This window comes from Medicago sativa, chromosome 3 (genome assembly GCF_051527215.1).
Source record: "Medicago sativa cultivar Bolivia chromosome 3, Bolivia_mono, whole genome shotgun sequence".
Taxonomy (NCBI): domain Eukaryota; kingdom Viridiplantae; phylum Streptophyta; class Magnoliopsida; order Fabales; family Fabaceae; genus Medicago; species Medicago sativa.
Window position 1 is genome coordinate 82,272,546 of NC_140751.1, and position 18,608 is coordinate 82,291,153.

The window sequence follows — 18,608 nt, forward strand, 5'->3', positions numbered from 1 at the left end:
AAGAGTACTAGTCCCTTTAGCCGCCGTTTATAACTCGAAAGTACTCCAAATGGATGTGAAAGTTGCCTTTTTATGGTGAACTAGAAGAACAAGTCTATATGGAACAACCTGAAAAAGTTTGCAATTCATGGACAAGAAAACAAGGTCTGTAAGTTAGATAATTATTTGAATGGTCTAAAATAAACTCCTAAGGAATGGCATGAAAAATTTGACATTCTAATATTATCGAATGAGTATAAAGTGAATGAAAGTGACAAATAATATTTGCACGATCATATGTCTCTATGAAGACGACTTGCTCATATTTGATTTAAAGATTCATGTTATGAATTATGTGAAATCATTGTTTATCAACAACATTGATAAGAAAGACCTAAACAAAAATTGAAGTAATTCTTGGTTTCAAGATTACTAGATCAGAAAAGATAACTTTTTTGATAATTCTCACAAAGTTGAGAAGATCTTAAAGAAATGTAATTATTTCACCGTAAACTTGCAATCACATATTATGATCCAAGTGTAAGAACACTTGAGATGGAATTAGAAAAACATAATATACGAGCATCATTGGCAGCACTTAGGTATGCCACTGAATCTATTAGATCCGACATTGTCAATGTCGTAAAACTCTTGTGCAAGTTTACTAGTAGACGGATGGGAAGCATTGCCATGCTATAGAAAGAGTCATGAGGTGTCTTAAGAAGACTATGACTCTAAGAGTAACATGTTGTACTTAAATGGTACAAGATATAAAATAGAACATCTTTCAGATGAATATTTAGCGACTAGTGTTTGTACATTGAGCATCACTAGAGGAGTTGTTTGTTAAAACAAATGATATTGACTCAGTCCAATATGGAATGAATCTGAGATGAGAACACTAGAGAAAACTAGTGAAGAAGCAAGTTGGCTAAGATTCTTGCTAGCTGAAATCCCTTCATGGGAGAAACCGTTACCAGCTGTGTTAATTCATTGTGATAGTACCGCGGCTATTGCAAAGATTAAGAATCGTTATTACAATGGTAAGAGACGACAGATAAGGCGAAAACACAGCACGATTAGAGAGTGTATCTCTAAATGGAGCGGTTAGAGTTGATTTTGTATGTACGAATGAAAACTTAGCTGATCCTTTGACGAAAGGACTTAATAGAGAGAAAGTCCAAGAAACATCCAGTAGGATGGGACTAATGCCTATAACCCACAAATGATGGTAACCCGACCTATATGACTGGAGATCCCAAGACTTAGGTTCAATGGGTAAAAACAAGTCATGAAGTGGTAGAACATGCTATGAGAGAAAGAATATAGAAAGCATGATCCTGCAGCGAAAGAAGGATGAGGTAATAGTAACTCTTAATGAGATCTATACTCTATGTTGAGTGGTGTACACAGCTACAGGAGTACCCTTGATAGACTCACCTATACGAATGTGGAACTTAGGCCAGTCCTATGGAATTTCGAGGCAGAATTCCTAGAGCATTCGTTAAAACCGGGATACACGTGCAGGGCCTTAAAACGCACGGGCTTTTAGAATACACCTATGAAAAGGTTTGTGTGTGGATTCTATGTCTGAGATAGAGTTCAATGCTGTAAGCAACTCTTGTTAAATCAGAATACCTTCCACTATGCAAAGGTTCAAGTTATTGGCGACACCTTTGTATATTAGCAAATCTTATGGAAACGTTTTACGTTATTTCTCGAAACCATTTTGAAGTCAAGTGGGGGATTGTTGGAACACTAGTTAATTCTAGTGAAGAAAATTGGAAAGAAAAACACTATGAAAAAACTAGTGTGTAGGTGTGACTTAAAAATGTCCCACATTGAAGGGTCACCCCAACTAGTAAGTGTTTATAAATGGGAAAAGTGACCTCCAAGGGTGTGCCCTTGGGGTACCCAATTTGTGAACGGGTGAACGCTTAAAAAAAAAATTGATATATATTTTTTTGTCACTTGAAAATGTTAAATTAATTAATTAATTAATTTAATCATTATCTGTAAGCGCTACGCGTAACAAATAAATTTGTTACGATCCGACCCGATCCAAAAGCATATCCAGAAACTTCCGGATATATCCAATTAAGAAACAAAACGCGTTTGCTTAAGGATTAAGCAGACTTAATCCCCAAGTCACTCGTTTTTTGTTACAAACTCTCCCTATAAAAGGAGAGCTCGCCCCATTTGATTCTTTACACCGAAAATTCACAGTCGATGCTTCCTGTGTTTTTTCCTCTCTTCTCCCTCCGACTTGTTTTTAACAAGTTTCTTCTGCTTCTACTCCTTTCTGTCCCTTCGGTATTAAGAGTGTTCTTAAGACCATAGTCCCTTGGTCTTAAGTTCATAGTCCCTTCGATAATATATGATTCTTCGGAATATAGAGTACTATTAAGATCATATTAAAGAATGATCTTAACAGTATATATATATTATTTTAAAGAGAAATGGTGGTATCACCATATTTGAGTGGTCGTAGTGCCATATTCATGTTTTGGAGAAGTTAGAATGGTGGTAACACCAAATTTGAGTGGTCTCAGCACCATAATAGAATGGTAATAATACCATATTAATTTGAACGGTTTCGAACAGAGCGGTTACGTACCGTATCGAGTGGCTTCGATCAAACGATTGAGCCATATTTTGAGGGTGTAATTCTCGAACGATTTTTCTACAGTGCAGTAGTTAATCGAACAGTTGTAGCTGGGCTTGTTTTATCCTGGAGGCGGCGTGGTTGATAGTCTACCTTGCACAACTTTGGGTAGTGCCACGAAACGTCTTAAAGAGAGCGACCTGGTCGTGACTCAACCTAGTAACAACTTCGGTAGATAACAGAATTTGGAAATCCAAATTTAACAGTTTGGAAATCCAAAAACAACACTTCCCCTATGTTTACTCCTTCTTATTTAAATTCATATTTTCCCACAAGTATCATTCACCTCCGTCATCAGAACCGCCAATGAGTAGAATGATCAGCTATCGTCGCAGACCACATCCATCTTCGGATTCTGAACCTGCACAAACGCGTTTCAATAGGATCTACACGACGTTCTTCGGGTTGGAGATGGGTGGATTCTCAACAATCCATGTAAAAAATGAGGTATGAATAAGTTATTTATTGTTGATTTCCCAACCATAAACATTTGTTTGCTATGCAACCATCTGGATGCTTGTTTAAGTAGATTATAGAGATAGACAGGCAGTGACATTAAGCTAAGCTGGTGGTACCCATAGAAACTAAGATTTTAATGCATGTTTCAGTATGTAAAAAATTGTGGATTTTTAAGTGCACTATTGGTAAACCAAGATTAGATATTCGTTTATCGCTAAGCACTAGTGAGTTATGAGGCTTTAATGAACATGTTTTTATATGGAAACTCCTTTTGTAGAAGATGTCATTCATTGGGTAGCCTAGTTTAACATGTAGACCTGTACATGAATGCGTATATGATATTGTTCAATCTAGTTTGGTTCTAAAATGTTTCAGGATTTCATGGTTAGGTTCTTCATGTTCTGCGGATTGTGTGGTGGTTTTGGTTAGATAGATCATTGTTAGAACAAACATCAACAATGATAATATTGATATCCGATTTAGTGTGTTAAAAAATGAATTTAAACCTTGTTTTTATATGTTATTCTTCACCCGTTGTCAGTTTGTATAAAGAACATATGATTTTTTTGGGTTTACCGGATGTTGTACATTAATTATTTGATGCATTTCGTGTATAATTTATGTGATGCATTTTGTTTGGAGTGTGAATTTGATGGCACTGGTTTTAGTTTAAGCGTGTCATATGATGTCTTTTTGCCGTTGTTTTCCACAAGTATTTGGGTAGGTCTATCCTAAGGGGGCGTTTGTTTCATGGTTACAAATTGAATTCCCAGGAATCTAAGATGGGAATTATTTATTCCCATGTTTGGTAGACATGCACACAAAAATATTCCAAGGAATGAATTATTCCCAGCAATATTTTTTACACTATACTGCATTGTTTTTATTCCCAACAAAAAGGGTGGGTTTTATTTATTCCCGACGGTTAGCATCCTTTGTGTTTGGAAAGACCATTTCTACCCTCCTAAAACCGCAATATACCCACGTTTTCTCTGGTTACATACCCACTACCTTTATATAGCAATTTACGTGCCACCCAGAATTTATTTCTTCTCATTTTGCCATGGAAAAAGATCATACAACTTTTAATATTTGTTTTTTTCGATTGGATGTTAGTAGGCAATGCACTTTTATTGGAACAATAAATGTCATATTGTTTTTTCTTACAAAAGTCATATTATTTTGATTGCATCAATAAAAGAAAACTCTCAAATATACTGATTTAGATTCTTTTTGATGAATTAGAGGTTTAGATTGTTCATTGATATGAATGGTAATAATTTGAAATAATAGAGAAAACCGAAGACACGTCTCTTTTACCAAATATGATACAAGGGTATTTTGATAATTATATATATTTTTTAAAAATAATTCCCAGGAATTCATATTATCAACCAAACATATTTTTTGAACATTCCTTGGAATAAAGTCCACACCTTTTATTCCTGGGAAAAGGTTAATCCTGGGAATAATTTTGGTAACCACGAAACAAACGCCCCCTAAGTTTTATAACAAAGTTAAGGAGGATGAATTAAGCCCAAAATGGCATATGGGTGATGAAGATAAACACTCACACCATGTCAGATTTAAAACTTCTTTTGCGAAAACCTTGCTGACTGTCGGGTGGGATAAACTACAAACATTTTACAACTTGACTGGAGATCACATAATCATGTTTAGCCATTTGTAAATTGAGATTTATCGATACTTTTATTCTTTAAATCTATGAATTAATGATTATTTTATGAGAAAAAAATTAATTATGGACTTTAATATTTTTATAAAAAAATCATTTTATAAGAAAAACACCATTGCTAAAATTATACTAAATTTTTTACATTTTATCATAAATAAAAAAACAATCAATAATGTTAACGAGTGCCCCCGGGGCACTCTTTAAGACCTTGAAATGGTAACTTTTTTTGAAATTTTTTATAATCATTGCATTGGAAATTGAAATATTTGACTTTTTTATTAAAATTGATTTTTTTTTTTATAGAAAAATTGACTCATTTATTTGACATTTAATGTTACATTTGTATATTACATTTTGATTGGTTGATATCTTGAAAGGTTAAATACCCCCTAAACAAGAGAGGATAATCTAAGCCTCACATTTCTTTTTTTAGAATGCTTAAAGAGTGTCTGGACACTCCTTAACAAGACCCTTTCTATTATACTCCCTCCGCTCCTATTTACAAGAGAAAGTTGACTTTTTAGATACATTGAATAATCTATGTATCTAGTCAAGAATCTAAGCCAAATACATAAATGATTTAATGTATCTAAAAAATTAAGGGTGTGTTTGTTTCAGCTTTAAAAAAAATAGATTTTGAGGTAAAAGAATCTAGAGATTTTTTTTGTAGAGATTTTTAAAAAAAATCTATTCTATTTGTGTTTGTTTACTATCCTAAAAATCATTTTTTGAAGATTTGAAACCCTTACACTTGAGCTCCTTGTATTTAGAAAAAAAATAGATTTTGGAAAAGCTACTTGGAATAGATTTTCATTTTGAGCCTAAAAATGATTTTTTTAACAAAATGGATTTTTTCAAAATCTAAAACAAACACTACAAAAACAAAAAAAAGTGATTTTTTAGTTAAAAAAATAGATTTTTTTTCAAAAAAATCCAAAACAAACGGACCCTAACTGTCTCTTATAAATAGGACGGAGGGAGTAAACAAAACAAGATCCAGCCCAAGGAAAAACAGAAGAAAGGTTTAGGTGTATGTGAATTGCGATTCCTTCCTTCCTCCCTCCCCTATTCTATTGCAATTGCAGAATGTCGATGGAATTGGATTCCCGCTTGTTCGGCGTTACTCGACCTCCTCCGCTGAAATTGGAACCGAAATGGAGACCTGTTGAAGATGTTGAGTTGAAAGACTTCTCTATATATGATGATGACGTTGAGCCTTTTGTGATTAAGTGTGATCGCTTTGAGTATAAGAATAAGGCTCAGATTAAACTAGATGAGGAGATTGAAGCAGCCATGGCGGAGTACGACAAGCGCCGTCGCAACCTAAGTCCCTTTGATGCTATCGCCCCTCCTGCAATAGCAGGTTTAGCTGGCGGTATCAGACCCATTGACATAACAAAAAATCGCACACTTCTCACTTGCCTCTCCAAACTTGCTTTGGACGACTACAATCATAAGAATCAGGTACTAAACTTAATCACCAGTTACTTCCTTAATTAATTCATTATTATTATTATTATTCTAGTAATTCTTTTTCTTATTTATTTATTTATCCAGGATTCGAATTATGAGTTTGTTGACCTTGTCAAGTCAACTCGAAAATTGGTTACTGGTGGAATGTATTTCATTACCTTTAAAGCAAAAGCAAATGATGATGCTACTACCAATCCTGATACAATTTTCCAGGCCCAAGTCTGGAACAAGAGGTCTGCACCTGAGGTCAAGTCGTGTGCCATCAAAACCTAACTCACTCACTATCACTATGGTAAGTAACGTTGTCCAAAGAGACTACAGTGTGTTGATAGAAATAACATCTCAGTCAGTTCTATGATTGTTTATTTCATTCTCTTCAATTTGGAAGCTGCATTGCGTTTTTTACTGCTGAATTCACTAGAAAGTGCTAGAGGTGTTTGTAAGTGAAGGCGGCAAAGTGCCTCACTTACAAACAGATAAGTTAAATAGAATTATAGTAAGGCATTAACACAAATAAGTTAAATGAAAAACATTGAGCTGCAATTTAACCAAGGCTGACATGCAAAACTATATGTAATTTTCATCCAAATGTCCACTGGCTTTATTTTCGCCTCATTTGGGATGTGTTTTCAGTTGTTCAACTGCTCTAGTTCTTTCTTTTGGGGGGTTATTTTTTCTGTCCAGATAACAATTAAGTTGAATTTGTTTTGGTATTGTCTTTATCTGTCCATATCACTTTCTTTTCCATCTTTGGTGTATATTTCTTTCCTTGTCCAATCCCTTGCTCGGGTAAGCAGTCATAGTATATTCTGGTCACTTTCAATTTGAAGAGAAATTTTGTGCGTATTGGTCATTTTACTTTTGTCAAAACTGTGACCTCACTTTTCTGGTGTGGTGTTACGTCCTTGGCTTGCCCTTGTTTCCAAGCATTTTGTTTTTATAATCCTTTTGTTTTTGAATGATTTGTTGTTGCTGAAGTTTATGTAGCCATTGTGTTTGGATGTTTGCTACGAATTCTTTCGAGGATTTTGTTCCTTTTTTATGTTAGGATCCAAGGAATTGAATTCCATGGAAAGAACTACCTTGTTGAAAGGTTAAGAATAAGAGAGAGAGAGAGAGAATAGGAGAGAAATCTCTCCTCCAAGGGGTTCCCCTTCTAAATAGACTAATTACTCTATTCACAGTTATTACAATATAATAGCCCTATAACAACCCCACTCTCCATTTTATTCTCCTAATTATACAAATATGTTAGATACTGGTACTTTGATGATTATGTAAATGCGAGATAGGAAAAGATACCGTATAACAATGGAACATAGCATGTGGATTGTAACATCCAGTAAGCAAGGCAGTTATTTTTTTTTTTTTTTGAAATGGCAAATTTATTCGCGACGAGAGGGTGCTAGTAGCACTCCAACTCGCGGAAAAAAGGGAAAAAATTACATAGAGGTGCCGCATATATACGGAACACCAAGTAAAACAAAAACCCCACAAAAGCCTTGGTATCAAGCGGTGAGGCCGGAGTATACATGCAACAGACTACACGCATACCCCTGCCTCACTCCCGAAAACCCCACAAACAGCAACCCAATCAGCCCAAAACACAGCAAAAACATAGATGATGTTGCTGTTCACAGCAGCACAAAACCGCAGGCATTCCCAACAAGAATGGCATCAGCCACACATAAACTCCGTAGCTGTCAGTACCGCAAAGGCCAACAGCACACCAGAATCTTCCTCCACCAATACAAAAGTTATCACACGGCTGTTAGGGCAAATTGAGGCCGCACCACTTTTCTGTCAAGGCACAATTGAGGGTTCCAACACCACTCATAAAATAAACATGCCGGCACCTTCATCCTACTCAAGAACCATCTCCAAGACACCACCTTCACCTCCTCCACAATGTCATCAACCATATAGCTTTCCCCCTTAAATATCTTGTCATTCCGGACTTTCCACAAGATAAGAAAGAAGCAGTGCAACATAATTATAAGAGTTGGTCAGGAGGTTCATTGTAAAAAAGCCAGGAGGTTCATAGTAAAAAAAGTGGAATTTTAGGTGTAATTTCTAAATGTCAGGGGATTCAAGTGCATCCCCTCAGTGGTATGTGCCTCCGCTAGGTAACACTAAAACACATCCCAACCATTAAACTTGAAAAATAAAAACACAAGTAACAAAAGGAAGATATATGACGACTCCATTTGAACCCTAAAGATAGGTTTTTATAGATAGGAATCATATTCAAAAGTAATTGTTGTAACACTCCAATTTTTTTTATCCAAGTGCTACTTTTCCTAAAAAAAAAAAAAAAAATCCAAGTGCTACTTAACTAAGTTGATTATTTTAGAAAAATACGAATTATATTTTTTAAGAGAATAATTTACTACATTACGGATAAGAGTTGCTTCCTAAAAAAAAAAAACAGAGTTGCATAAAAAAAAAAAACTTTTAAGCAAGGAAAAAAAAACGCAAAACAACTTACTATTTAAACGACAATTCATGCATTACTAGTGGAGAAATGATAATGTGTACGACAAACAAATTCGTGCAAATCCCACGAACATGTGAAACAGTGAGCTTGCCATTCAATTCAATTACACTCGACTTTGAATGGAATGCCTTCAAGTTATATCAATCCTACAACCGGCCTTCCATTTGTTTGAGCTTGCCATTCAATTCAATTACACTCGACTTTGAATGGAATGCCTTCAAGTTATATCAATCCTACAACCGGCCTTCCATTTATTTAATTTTCATTGAAAGATAATACAAATTCAATAAACATGACTAATGTCATTGTGACAGATACGTCGAAACCAGGAAATTAATGATGTGAATTATCATATATAGTTTTTCCGCAAATGACTAGATTAGAACAACTTTGTGGAATAGGTTTATCACAAAATTCGTTGGCATGTATTATACAATAGATTGATGACAGTGATCATGATATGGTGAATACTGAATATGTTCACTCAATAATGCATGTATAATGTTGGCTAAGCAGATTGTTAACTTGAACCAAGCATTGGGAATAGTTACTGATAGGCCTAGAATTTACCTATTTTTATTTATAGTCTTGTTATATTTAATAAATTAGTATTTTTATTTACTTTAAGCTGTATTTTAATACTTTTTTTTCTTCTTTTAATAGGCCAAGAAGAAAAAGTTACGAAGAAAGTAAGGAAAATGATGAATTTGCCATATTTTTATGATAATGAATTTATTGAAGGTAATTGAAGACCAACTCAATGCAAAAGGGTTGAAAAGTCAAGAAAACCCTCATTACAACCTTAGCCAAAAGTACTTGCATGTAGCTAAAAGAAAAAAGACAAGAGGATGAAGCAGAAGAAATAAGTGGAAATTACGGTTGCTATGCTAGTAATCGATCATTACAGATGTAATGACTCTAACTTTTTGGAAAAACATCGGTTACACTTTGGTGAATTGGATTGTTCCATGTAATTATCTGCAATCAAGCCAAGGGTGGCTATTGAATGCAGGAATTTAGGTATGTAAAAGCCTCACTCTCCGGCTTTTGTAACCATTCCATCGTAGTTAATTAGCTTTGTAACTTAGCATTTTCTTCATTTTCTCTCAACTTTAGAGAACTTTTGTTCTTGTTCTTGCACTTTGCTGAATTATAATCTTAGTAAGCTTTTGTTATCTTTTACATTATGCTTTTATACTGCTTTATTTGTTTGACAATGAGTATGCGTGAGGAGACAACTTTTATCTTGGGATTGTGTAAAGAAGTTACGATGATGATAGACTTTTCATAAACCTTAATTCTTTCTTGTTCTATGATTTCAAAGAATTCTAATTGTAAAAAATATGATTATTACGAGTCTTGAGCCTTCCAAGTCATGTAAATGTCATTTTATAAATCAATAAATGTTCTGAGTTTGACAATTATCCATATTATTAGGTCGAATACTTTATATGTTATTCGAATTTGTAGCTAGAATTTTCCATTTATGTGAGTGAGTGCTTACCACTGCATCAACAAACAAAAAACATTGAATTAAATTCAACCTGCTATAAACTAATACTTACACTATTTTAGGTTAACTATAATTTGCTCTGTTAGTTAAAAAGTGTATTGTTAACATTACTCTTGTTTGTTTAAAATATGATTGAAGAATGCTAGAAGCACACTCTTTTTAATGTTTTCTTCAACAGTCACGCTTTTATTTAGCAAAATCTATGTGAATCACATTACTTCATATGAGATCTATTTTTTTAAAAGGGTTAAATATGTTTTTGGCCCCTAAAAAATTGGGACCTTTTAAGTTTAGTTCTTACTTAATTTTAATGGTATTTTTAGTCCCTATAAAAAAAATTGCACTTAGTATTAATCCCTACTCAATTAAAATTTGTTTAATTATTCTTAAACTCTTAAGTTTTCGAACATTCTTTTGCAGACGTGTTAAGAACACTAAAAATTCCTCCGCAAAAAATTATCGCAAAATTTGCTTTTTTCTTTATCATTTAATGGGTAGTTTTTCATATCGCAAATTTCATATCGCAAAATTCCTCCGTAAAAAATTATCGCAAAATTTTTGGAAAGGAAAAAGCCAACCCAAAAATGTTGAAATGAGTAGTTTTCTTTATATATTGTATAGATACTTGTCACTATTTTTTTTTTTTTGGCCAAATACCTCCCTGGGTCCTTTAAGTTTCACGTTTGTTTCAGATAGGTCCTTTATGTTTCTAAGGTTTCAGATAGGTCCTTTAAGTTTCGAGTTTGTTTCGGATAGGTCCTTTAAGTTTCTAAGGTTTCAGATAGGTCCTTTAAGTTTTGAGTTTGTTTCGAGTTTGGCTTAACGGACAGATCAACTTTGGCTCAACGGAGGTTGATAGAAAGGACCTATATGAAACAAACTCGAAACTTAAAGGAGCTATCTTAAACCTTAGAAACTTAAAGGACCTATCCGAAACAAACTCGAAACTTAAAGGACCTATCTGAAACCTTAGAAACTTAAAGGACCTATCCGAAACAAACTCGAAACTTAAAGGACTCGAGGAGGTATTTGACCTTTTTTTTTAAGGAACTTGTCACTATTTCTATAAAACATATTCATCTCCCCATTTAAAAAAGTAAAATAAAAGATGATCCTTACTAGTATATTTTAAGGCTGTTGATTTGGGAAAGGCAATATATTACGTAACCTCTTTCCGCTTTTTTTTTATTGCGTTAACGTTTGAAAATTATGAACTGTGTCTTTTTTATGAAATATTGATTTTGATTAAAACTAAAAAAATATAAATGTTTGTTGCTTTCAAGTTATAAAAAATCAAACTAACCATGATTATCTATTTCAACGGCACCGACAATAATACAATATAACAAAACAAAAAATCTGATTTTTTTTTTAGTGACACAAACAACAATTTATTATAGAAAAAGTTGTTTAAATGTATAATTGGAATGATGAAAAAGTAAGTATAAATATACTCATCTAGTTTATTACACTTTTTAAATGATAAAAGAAAAAAAACAAAAAAATATTCATATCGTGTTTGTTACATTTGTTTTAATAGTTAAATTTATTCTTATCTATTTCTTACATGTGTTATTTGTATTGAAAATTGAGGATATTTTTAAAAAGGAAAAAATCAGTCAAGAAGTGGTGAAATGAGTAGTTTTCTTTGTAAATAGTACAAATTTCTTTTGTCCAAAACAATAGAAATTTTAATTATAAAAAAACCATTTCATACTGATTCTCGCACTCTGGTTTTGTTAGCAACGGATTTTAGTCACAACAATCAAATTCTTTTTCACAACAAAAAAATTGCGTTTTTATTTTACTATATGAACCTTTTTTTTTGTGGTGACCGGAGTTCGAATCTCAAATAAGCTCACGATAACTATATGAACTGAGTCGAGCCTCCTACGACGGCATAATATTCAAAATAAACCTAAACCACAAACTAGACTTATTATTTGTTGACATTAATTCTTATAATTTATTTATTTCACCATTCAAGTACTAGTGATTATGGATGATTGGGACTAATGTTGTCTGCCTATGATACTCCACCCTCCACGTATATTATTATAATTATGATTTTTTTTTTAAATAAAAACTTATGTGCATGTCCTCTATTCGCTACATTTTTTATTTTTTATTTTATATATTTCGATTAAAAAAATTGATTACATTGAGATAGCCCTTTTATCGAATTCTCTCTCTCTCTCTACCCTATCCAGTTACCTGAGTTAGTTAGTTACCATCATCACAACAACTCCGAGAGAATCTCGAAACGCATGGAAGTAGGAATGTCGTTGAACGCACTGATTCATCCACCACTATCAAGTTCAAGCTCCAGGTTCCACAACGACTCACTCTTCTCCATTCCAAGACAATTCCCCAGAACTCAACGCCAACATCACCACCACCACCACCATGTCTTGGTTGTTGAAGCAAAGGGTAAAAAAGGAATGATGTCTCGTCAATATCAACGTCAACCTCCTCCTCCTTTACCCAAAATTGAAGACGACGGTAATCCTAAATTCGTCGTCTTCATTCGTATGGCTAATGTTTATCTTTGGTATCCTCTTAGTATTGTTTCTGGTGGTACCACTGCTAAAATTATGGTTGCTGCTAAAGATAATTTTCTTGGCAAATTTATTTATAAGGATACTCTTGATCGAAATCTTGCTGCTGTTATCTACCGAGTAAGATTTTTTCCCCTAACTTTTTTTTCATTAATTTCTATAATTGCAAATTTAGAAAGTTAGATATGTTAATTAATGCAAAAAAAAAAAAAAAAATATCGAGAATGGGGCATTCCGAGAATTGAACTCGGGACCTCTCGCACCCTAAGCGAGAATCATACCACTAGACCAAATGCCCATTGTTGCTGATTATTTGTGTCATTAATAAATGATTCTAACTTGAAGCCGGACATTAGAGCTTTAAGTTTTTCATTCTAGAAATGATTTTTAGACACAAGTTTACAATTCAACTTTTATATGAATGTATCCAAACATGAATGACTTTACCTTCAAGATAATTTTAGGCGGAATCAATTTACTCAAAATTAGTTACAGAAAAACCACTATATTAGTCCTTAACTTTGTAGGGTGCTCTCAAATAGGTCCTGAGATTGTGAATATCTCAAAAAAGTCTTTGACTCTATTAAACTTTCAAATTGGTCCATGTATTTAACTGCTTGCTATCAATTAGGTCCTTATATTTTAACCACTTACTATCAATTTGATCTTTATATTTAACCGCTTATTATGAATTTAGTCCCTCTTGACTCTGTGAAGCACTAAAATGAGTAAAATTTGATAGAATCCATGATTTTTTAAATGTTCATAATTTTATGGACCTATTTGAGAGCCCTATAAAGTCAGGGACGAATTTGATGGTTTACTCCATTTGACTAACATCAATGTGACGTGGACGAATCATCAGAGTGAACTACGTGTATGAAAATACGGTGTGTGACCAACTATAATTATGGCAAGAGACTTTTTGATAGACAACGGATAAAATTTCGGTGATTTGTGTCAATACTTGATAGCATTTGTTTGTTTTGTTCTTTAAAAATTGATGTGCTGATAAATGTTGAGCTCTTTTTAACCATTATGGAGACTCTAATTTCTATGCATTCATCATGATGAGCATGTTTTTTCTTGGTTATGTATGTTGGTTATGCATGTTGGTCCTGTCTTTGTTACTCACTGCTTGCTTCAATTCAAATAGGATGAGAAGGAGATACAGAAATCTGCATTCAAACAACACCGTGTACTAAAGTCGGCTACTGAATTCAGATATGGCTACAAACTTGTTGTAATGTTCCTATATTTCAATACATATATTTTAAAACCAATTGAAGATGAATTCAGTGAGACTTTTATTTTGTTTATTAACTTTTTCAGATTATGAATTGCAGGAGAATGGCAATGTAAAAGCTGCACTTTCTACCAGTGATGTTATTGAGGTGATATTCTAAACCTTAAACTGAACTTTTATTTGTTGAAGTTTTTAACTGAATTTTAAACCTTATACCGCATTAGGGACATATATGTTCTTCAAGTACAACATAGAAGAACCCTGGTTGTTCATGTAACTTTTCATTTTAATAACTTTACAGAAATAATGGAAACTGTCTGTTAGGAACCCGGGAATTGAATGGAATAGAAAAAACACATTATTTATGAAATATGATAGATAGGAGAGAATCTCCACTCCAAGGGTTTTCCCCTTCACAATAGACAATACTCTATTCACAATTACAATTTTCAAAGACTATTTAAAGACAATACTCCAAGGCTATTTAAAGACTTGCTAATAGGCTTAACAGCCACATAACAAACTAACCACCTAAACAACCATCATAACAAAAATATCCCTAATTGAAAATTGTAGAGATTCTCTTTAGATCATTAGCTTGTAGATTGATTATATTGTCTACATTATAAAATGTATGCTTTCTTTTTAGTTATAAGGTTCTTTTTCATAATATTGAGGAAGAATATTTTTTGATACATTACAAGTAATATATTGATGTATTTGTATCCAACTTGCAGCTTCCTACACCAGATAAACTAAAAACTGTAGCTGATAAAGTGAAAGACTTTTTCGGAGATGTAAAGGAGTCCTTTGGGGAAATAACATCGTTAGTTACTGCTACCGATGAGTCAGAGGAAGATTCAAAAGAAAAAACTAAGTGAGTTTTATGTCTTCTTGATGCAACATATTTGATAGAGGTATCTATGATTTTATGCACTGTAATGAATACATGGTAGGTAATATTTTTAAATTTCTAATGGTTTAGATTGTTTTTGTGCTAATACCAGGGTTAAAGGATGAACTTATATCAGGAAACAATTTACTTGAATCGTTAAGTGCTGTTTGGAGCCGTATGAGCTTTAGAAAGCTTTGTGCTGTTTGTAAATTGGTTAATGGCTGCTTTCTTTGCACAACAATGCAACTCCTGTTTTGTTCTTATACCTGCACCCAACACATAATTTTATGTTCTGATCAGCGAACACCGCCTTTATAATCACACATAATTTCACCATTACTTTAAGACATTTCTGATCTGTTGTAAAAATTACCGAGTTGTAATATTCTTGCATTTTATTTCACAGGAATTCATTTTGTTGATTAAGAGTTTTATTTGTGTTTGCAATGATACTTTTCAGAGAGAGCGAGGTTTTATTGTTTGTTGTTTTATGGGTTAAATAAGTTTTTCGTCTTAAAAAATATAGTGAATTTTAATTTTAGTCTCGATGTTATCATCGTTCCAAATTTTTTTGCTTCATTTTTGGTACATAATGTTTATACTCATATTTATGTCACTATTGTGACTCTTTTATGATTAAGATGTGTTCAAATTATCTTCAACTCATGTATGTGCATGTTATATATTTTTTCTACAAGGCTAATCAAAACAAACAAACAAAATGAAAAAAGGAAAACAAAAGGAACAAAAACTATTCTCTAGGCAATCTTAAGGATGCTCAAAAGATATGTTGGCAGATGGTCATGGAGGAGGAGTTAAGCATCAAGTTTAGCCATAAAATATGCATATCGGTTTCTCTCGCGAAGAGTGTAACAAATTGTGACATTTGTATATTCAATTAGATCTTTGATGTCTTGAATCAAAATAGCATAGACATGGAACATCATGTTGGAACCTTTAATAAGATTGATACAATGTAAAGAATCTGACTAATAAAATGACTCTGAGAAGTCCATCTCTTTGGCCAACATCAGAAGTAAATAGCAAATAAAAGAATGTAGAGGAATGTTGGATGTAGCCATAGAAACCTATATTCAAGAAAATGTTAAAATTATGGGTATATTAACTGTTTTTGTTCGATCCTTCTCCACTGAGGGTTTGTTTTTGTTTCAAGATCTCAACTTTGGTTTTTATAAGGGCAATGCTATTTTCTTTTCTTCATGGTAAGCAAATTACTCAATTAAATTACTCCATCGGTCTCAAATCATAGGTAAAAATAAGAAAAACAAAGTTGATGTATTTGTTTCAAATGTTGGAGTAAATACATCAATTTTCTTTAGCCAATTTTGCTTATATTTTGGGACAAAGAGTATATAACTAGAAGTATAAGGGGTACATCAATACAAGATTTTTAGATCTTAAGAGACCGATCAAGACAACAAATGAAATTACACCACCGATCAAAGAATTTCACACCCCAGTTTTTCTCCATCCTATTTATATAACAACCCCACAAACCACAATAAAACCTTTATTTGAGAAACAATTTTATTGACGTCTGCAAGTTTGCCTTTGAATATGATTTTATTTCTAGCATTTCACAAGCATCACACAACTGCAAGCCATATTAAGATATTTACCCTCTTTGATTTGATGAATTGCACTTAATCAATTAGCCAAATTGTATAAAATGTTCTTTAATATTACTTTGTATACTTACACCAATCAAACTGAACGCTTGACTTCAAACCTTGTGCGAAAATGTGCATAATAATAAAAAGGAAAATATGTGACCGAAGACAAAACAAGCAAGATAAACTTGCATATGTAGAAATTTTGATCAAGTAATCTTCTAATTGGTAAGCCACTGACGAAGAAACTCCGTGCTAGAATTTGTTAGCAAAGCAAAAATCACAAAATGTGACGAATTAGATTAGGGATATTATTTTCATTCGATTAAATTAAATGTTAGAAGAGGACAAACATCCGTAGATAAAGTATACATAAAAAAAAAAGTGTGGGATAAAGAGTTATAACTGATGTGAGAAATCTAACCACAAGATTAAGTTGTGGTATTCTTTCAAAGAAAAAGATTAAGTTGTGGTATGTGCAAATGTAACCTCTCATTTAGCAGCTTTTAATGTCTCACATTCATTATTCATGATTCATGGTCTTGTAACTATATATCCTATGACTTGAAGTGATCCACTACAATTAATATGTTTGGTTCTCGAAAATTCTATAAAGTGGAATTGTACACGAGCTTTCCAGAATCCTCCATCACTCATTTCCAAACTTATATATATCAAAAACTAAACAAATTCACTTCGTAAAAAACGAGCAATAATTAACTATTCATATACTTGTGATTCTTGTCTCAAAAGACAAAATGGCACACTCTTTATCCTTAAATCTTGGTCTTAACCTGTCCATGATTTCCAAGAGTTCATCAAGACAAACTCATTTCCTTCGAGTCAAAGCCATGACAGGTGAAGCAAGAGAAAAACTTGACCATGTTTCAAGATCAAACAATATTAAACACCGCCAGTCCGAACCCAAGAAGAGAGTTTTTCCTGCTGCACCGATAGGGTTATGGGATCGATTTCCTACGACAAGGACAGTGCAAGAGATGATGGGAACAATGGAAAGCATGATGGAAGACCCGTTTGCAATGAGTACAATTGAGTGGCCTTCATCGCCGCTACCGATTGAAGGAGTAGGTGGGTATAGAAGGAGGGGAAGAACACCATGGGAGATTAAAGAAGGAGAAAGTGAATACAAGATGAGGTTTGATATGCCTGGTATGAACAAAGAGGATGTTAAAGTTTGGGTGGAAGAGAAGATGTTGGTTGTGAAAGCTGAGAAAGCATCCAAGAAGAAGAATGATGAAGATGAAGAATGGTCTAAGAGCTATGGTAGGTATAGTAGCAGAATTGCTTTGCCAAAGAATGTGCAGTTTGAGAATATTAAGGCTGAGGTTAAGGATGGGGTTCTTTACATAACCATTCCTAAGGCTACTACTACTTATTCCAAAGTCCTTGATCTTAATGTTCAATGACAATCATTCATTTTTTTTCCCTGGAGTTGTTAATTAAGCTTTTGTTATTTTTGATATATATTTAGATTTTTATATTGTTTTACGAACCCTTTTTGTAAGATGTTTAAATCTGGTTGTGAGGAAGCAGCTCTATTATGAAGGGAAGTCACTTATGTTATGGCGCAGCTGTCTCTGCCACTGCTTCACATGTGAGTATAAGAAAGAAAAATGATATTTGAACAACCGCTTTTAAACAACTTTTGTGACAATTTTCTCTCTCATACACTCATTATACTTTTATTCTCTCTCTTTCTTTTTCTCTCTACTGTTGTTGTCCAATAAGAAGAGAGGAAAAAAAAGTTGTCACTAAAGTTGTTTGATTTTGGTTGTTCAAATATCACTCATCTATAAGAAAACTTTGAATGGAATTCAGTTCTCTTGAATAAAGATTTCATTGGTGTTTTATCGGGAACTTCAATACTATCATTGTTGTTCACGAGAAATATGTTAGGCATTTAATTAAGGAAAATGTTAACGGGTGCTTTATAGCAAAAATCTTAACCACTAAATTGATCTTTATATTTGTAAGT

The 18,608-nt window shown here is 33.2% G+C and overlaps 2 protein-coding genes, 1 non-coding gene and 1 pseudogene across 7 annotated transcripts; 3 read left to right on the forward strand and 1 right to left on the reverse strand.

Moving 5' to 3' along the window:
- Nucleotides 1-5,786: 5,786 nt before the first annotated feature.
- On the forward strand, nt 5,787-9,951 carry LOC146940941 (uncharacterized). 2 transcript variants are annotated; one of them, XM_085754723.1, is made up of 3 exons: nt 5,787-6,263; nt 6,357-6,564; nt 9,433-9,951. In XM_085754723.1, exons 1-2 carry the CDS (start codon nt 5,886-5,888, stop codon nt 6,543-6,545), a joined length of 567 nt encoding a protein of 188 aa, XP_085610849.1. In that variant the 5' UTR covers nt 5,787-5,885; the 3' UTR covers nt 6,546-6,564; nt 9,433-9,951. The 2 variants fall into 2 exon arrangements, with proteins under 2 accessions (XP_085610849.1, XP_085610848.1); XM_085754722.1 differs by lacking the exon at nt 9,433-9,951 and having other exon boundaries at nt 6,357-6,565.
- A 2,494-nt stretch (nt 9,952-12,445) lies between these two features.
- On the forward strand, nt 12,446-15,407 carry LOC146940942 (multidrug resistance protein). Of its 3 annotated transcripts, none has more exons than XM_085754733.1 (5): nt 12,446-12,960; nt 13,997-14,083; nt 14,187-14,234; nt 14,824-15,003; nt 15,072-15,407. In XM_085754733.1, the coding sequence occupies exons 1-4, from the start codon at nt 12,550-12,552 to the stop codon at nt 14,965-14,967; spliced, it is 690 nt and encodes a 229-aa protein (XP_085610859.1). In that variant the 5' UTR covers nt 12,446-12,549; the 3' UTR covers nt 14,968-15,003; nt 15,072-15,407. The 3 variants fall into 3 exon arrangements, with proteins under 3 accessions (XP_085610859.1, XP_085610858.1, XP_085610857.1); XM_085754732.1 differs by having other exon boundaries at nt 15,094-15,407; XM_085754731.1 differs by having other exon boundaries at nt 14,824-14,963; nt 15,094-15,407.
- On the reverse strand, nt 13,067-13,138 carry TRNAP-AGG (transfer RNA proline (anticodon AGG)). Its single transcript has one exon. It is a non-coding gene; the product is annotated as a tRNA-Pro (tRNA).
- A 1,903-nt stretch (nt 15,408-17,310) lies between the features above and the next one.
- LOC146940944 (small heat shock protein, chloroplastic pseudogene) lies at nt 17,311-18,465 on the forward strand (annotated as a pseudogene). Its single transcript, XR_015032212.1, has one exon. The product of XR_015032212.1 is annotated as a small heat shock protein, chloroplastic pseudogene (transcript).
- The last annotated feature ends 143 nt before the right edge of the window (nt 18,466-18,608 follow it).

Coding starts and splice junctions, on each gene's coding strand:
- LOC146940941 (XM_085754723.1), top strand. CDS start 5,886: ATGTCGATGGAATTGGATTCCCGCTTGTTCGGCGTTACTCGACCTCCT. Junction 6,264..6,356: donor ACTACAATCATAAGAATCAG/GTACTAAACTTA, acceptor TTATTTATCCAG/GATTCGAATTATGAGTTTGT.
- LOC146940942 (XM_085754731.1), top strand. CDS start 12,550: ATGGAAGTAGGAATGTCGTTGAACGCACTGATTCATCCACCACTATCA. Junction 12,961..13,996: donor TTGCTGCTGTTATCTACCGA/GTAAGATTTTTT, acceptor CAATTCAAATAG/GATGAGAAGGAGATACAGAA. Junction 14,084..14,186: donor GATATGGCTACAAACTTGTT/GTAATGTTCCTA, acceptor TATGAATTGCAG/GAGAATGGCAATGTAAAAGC.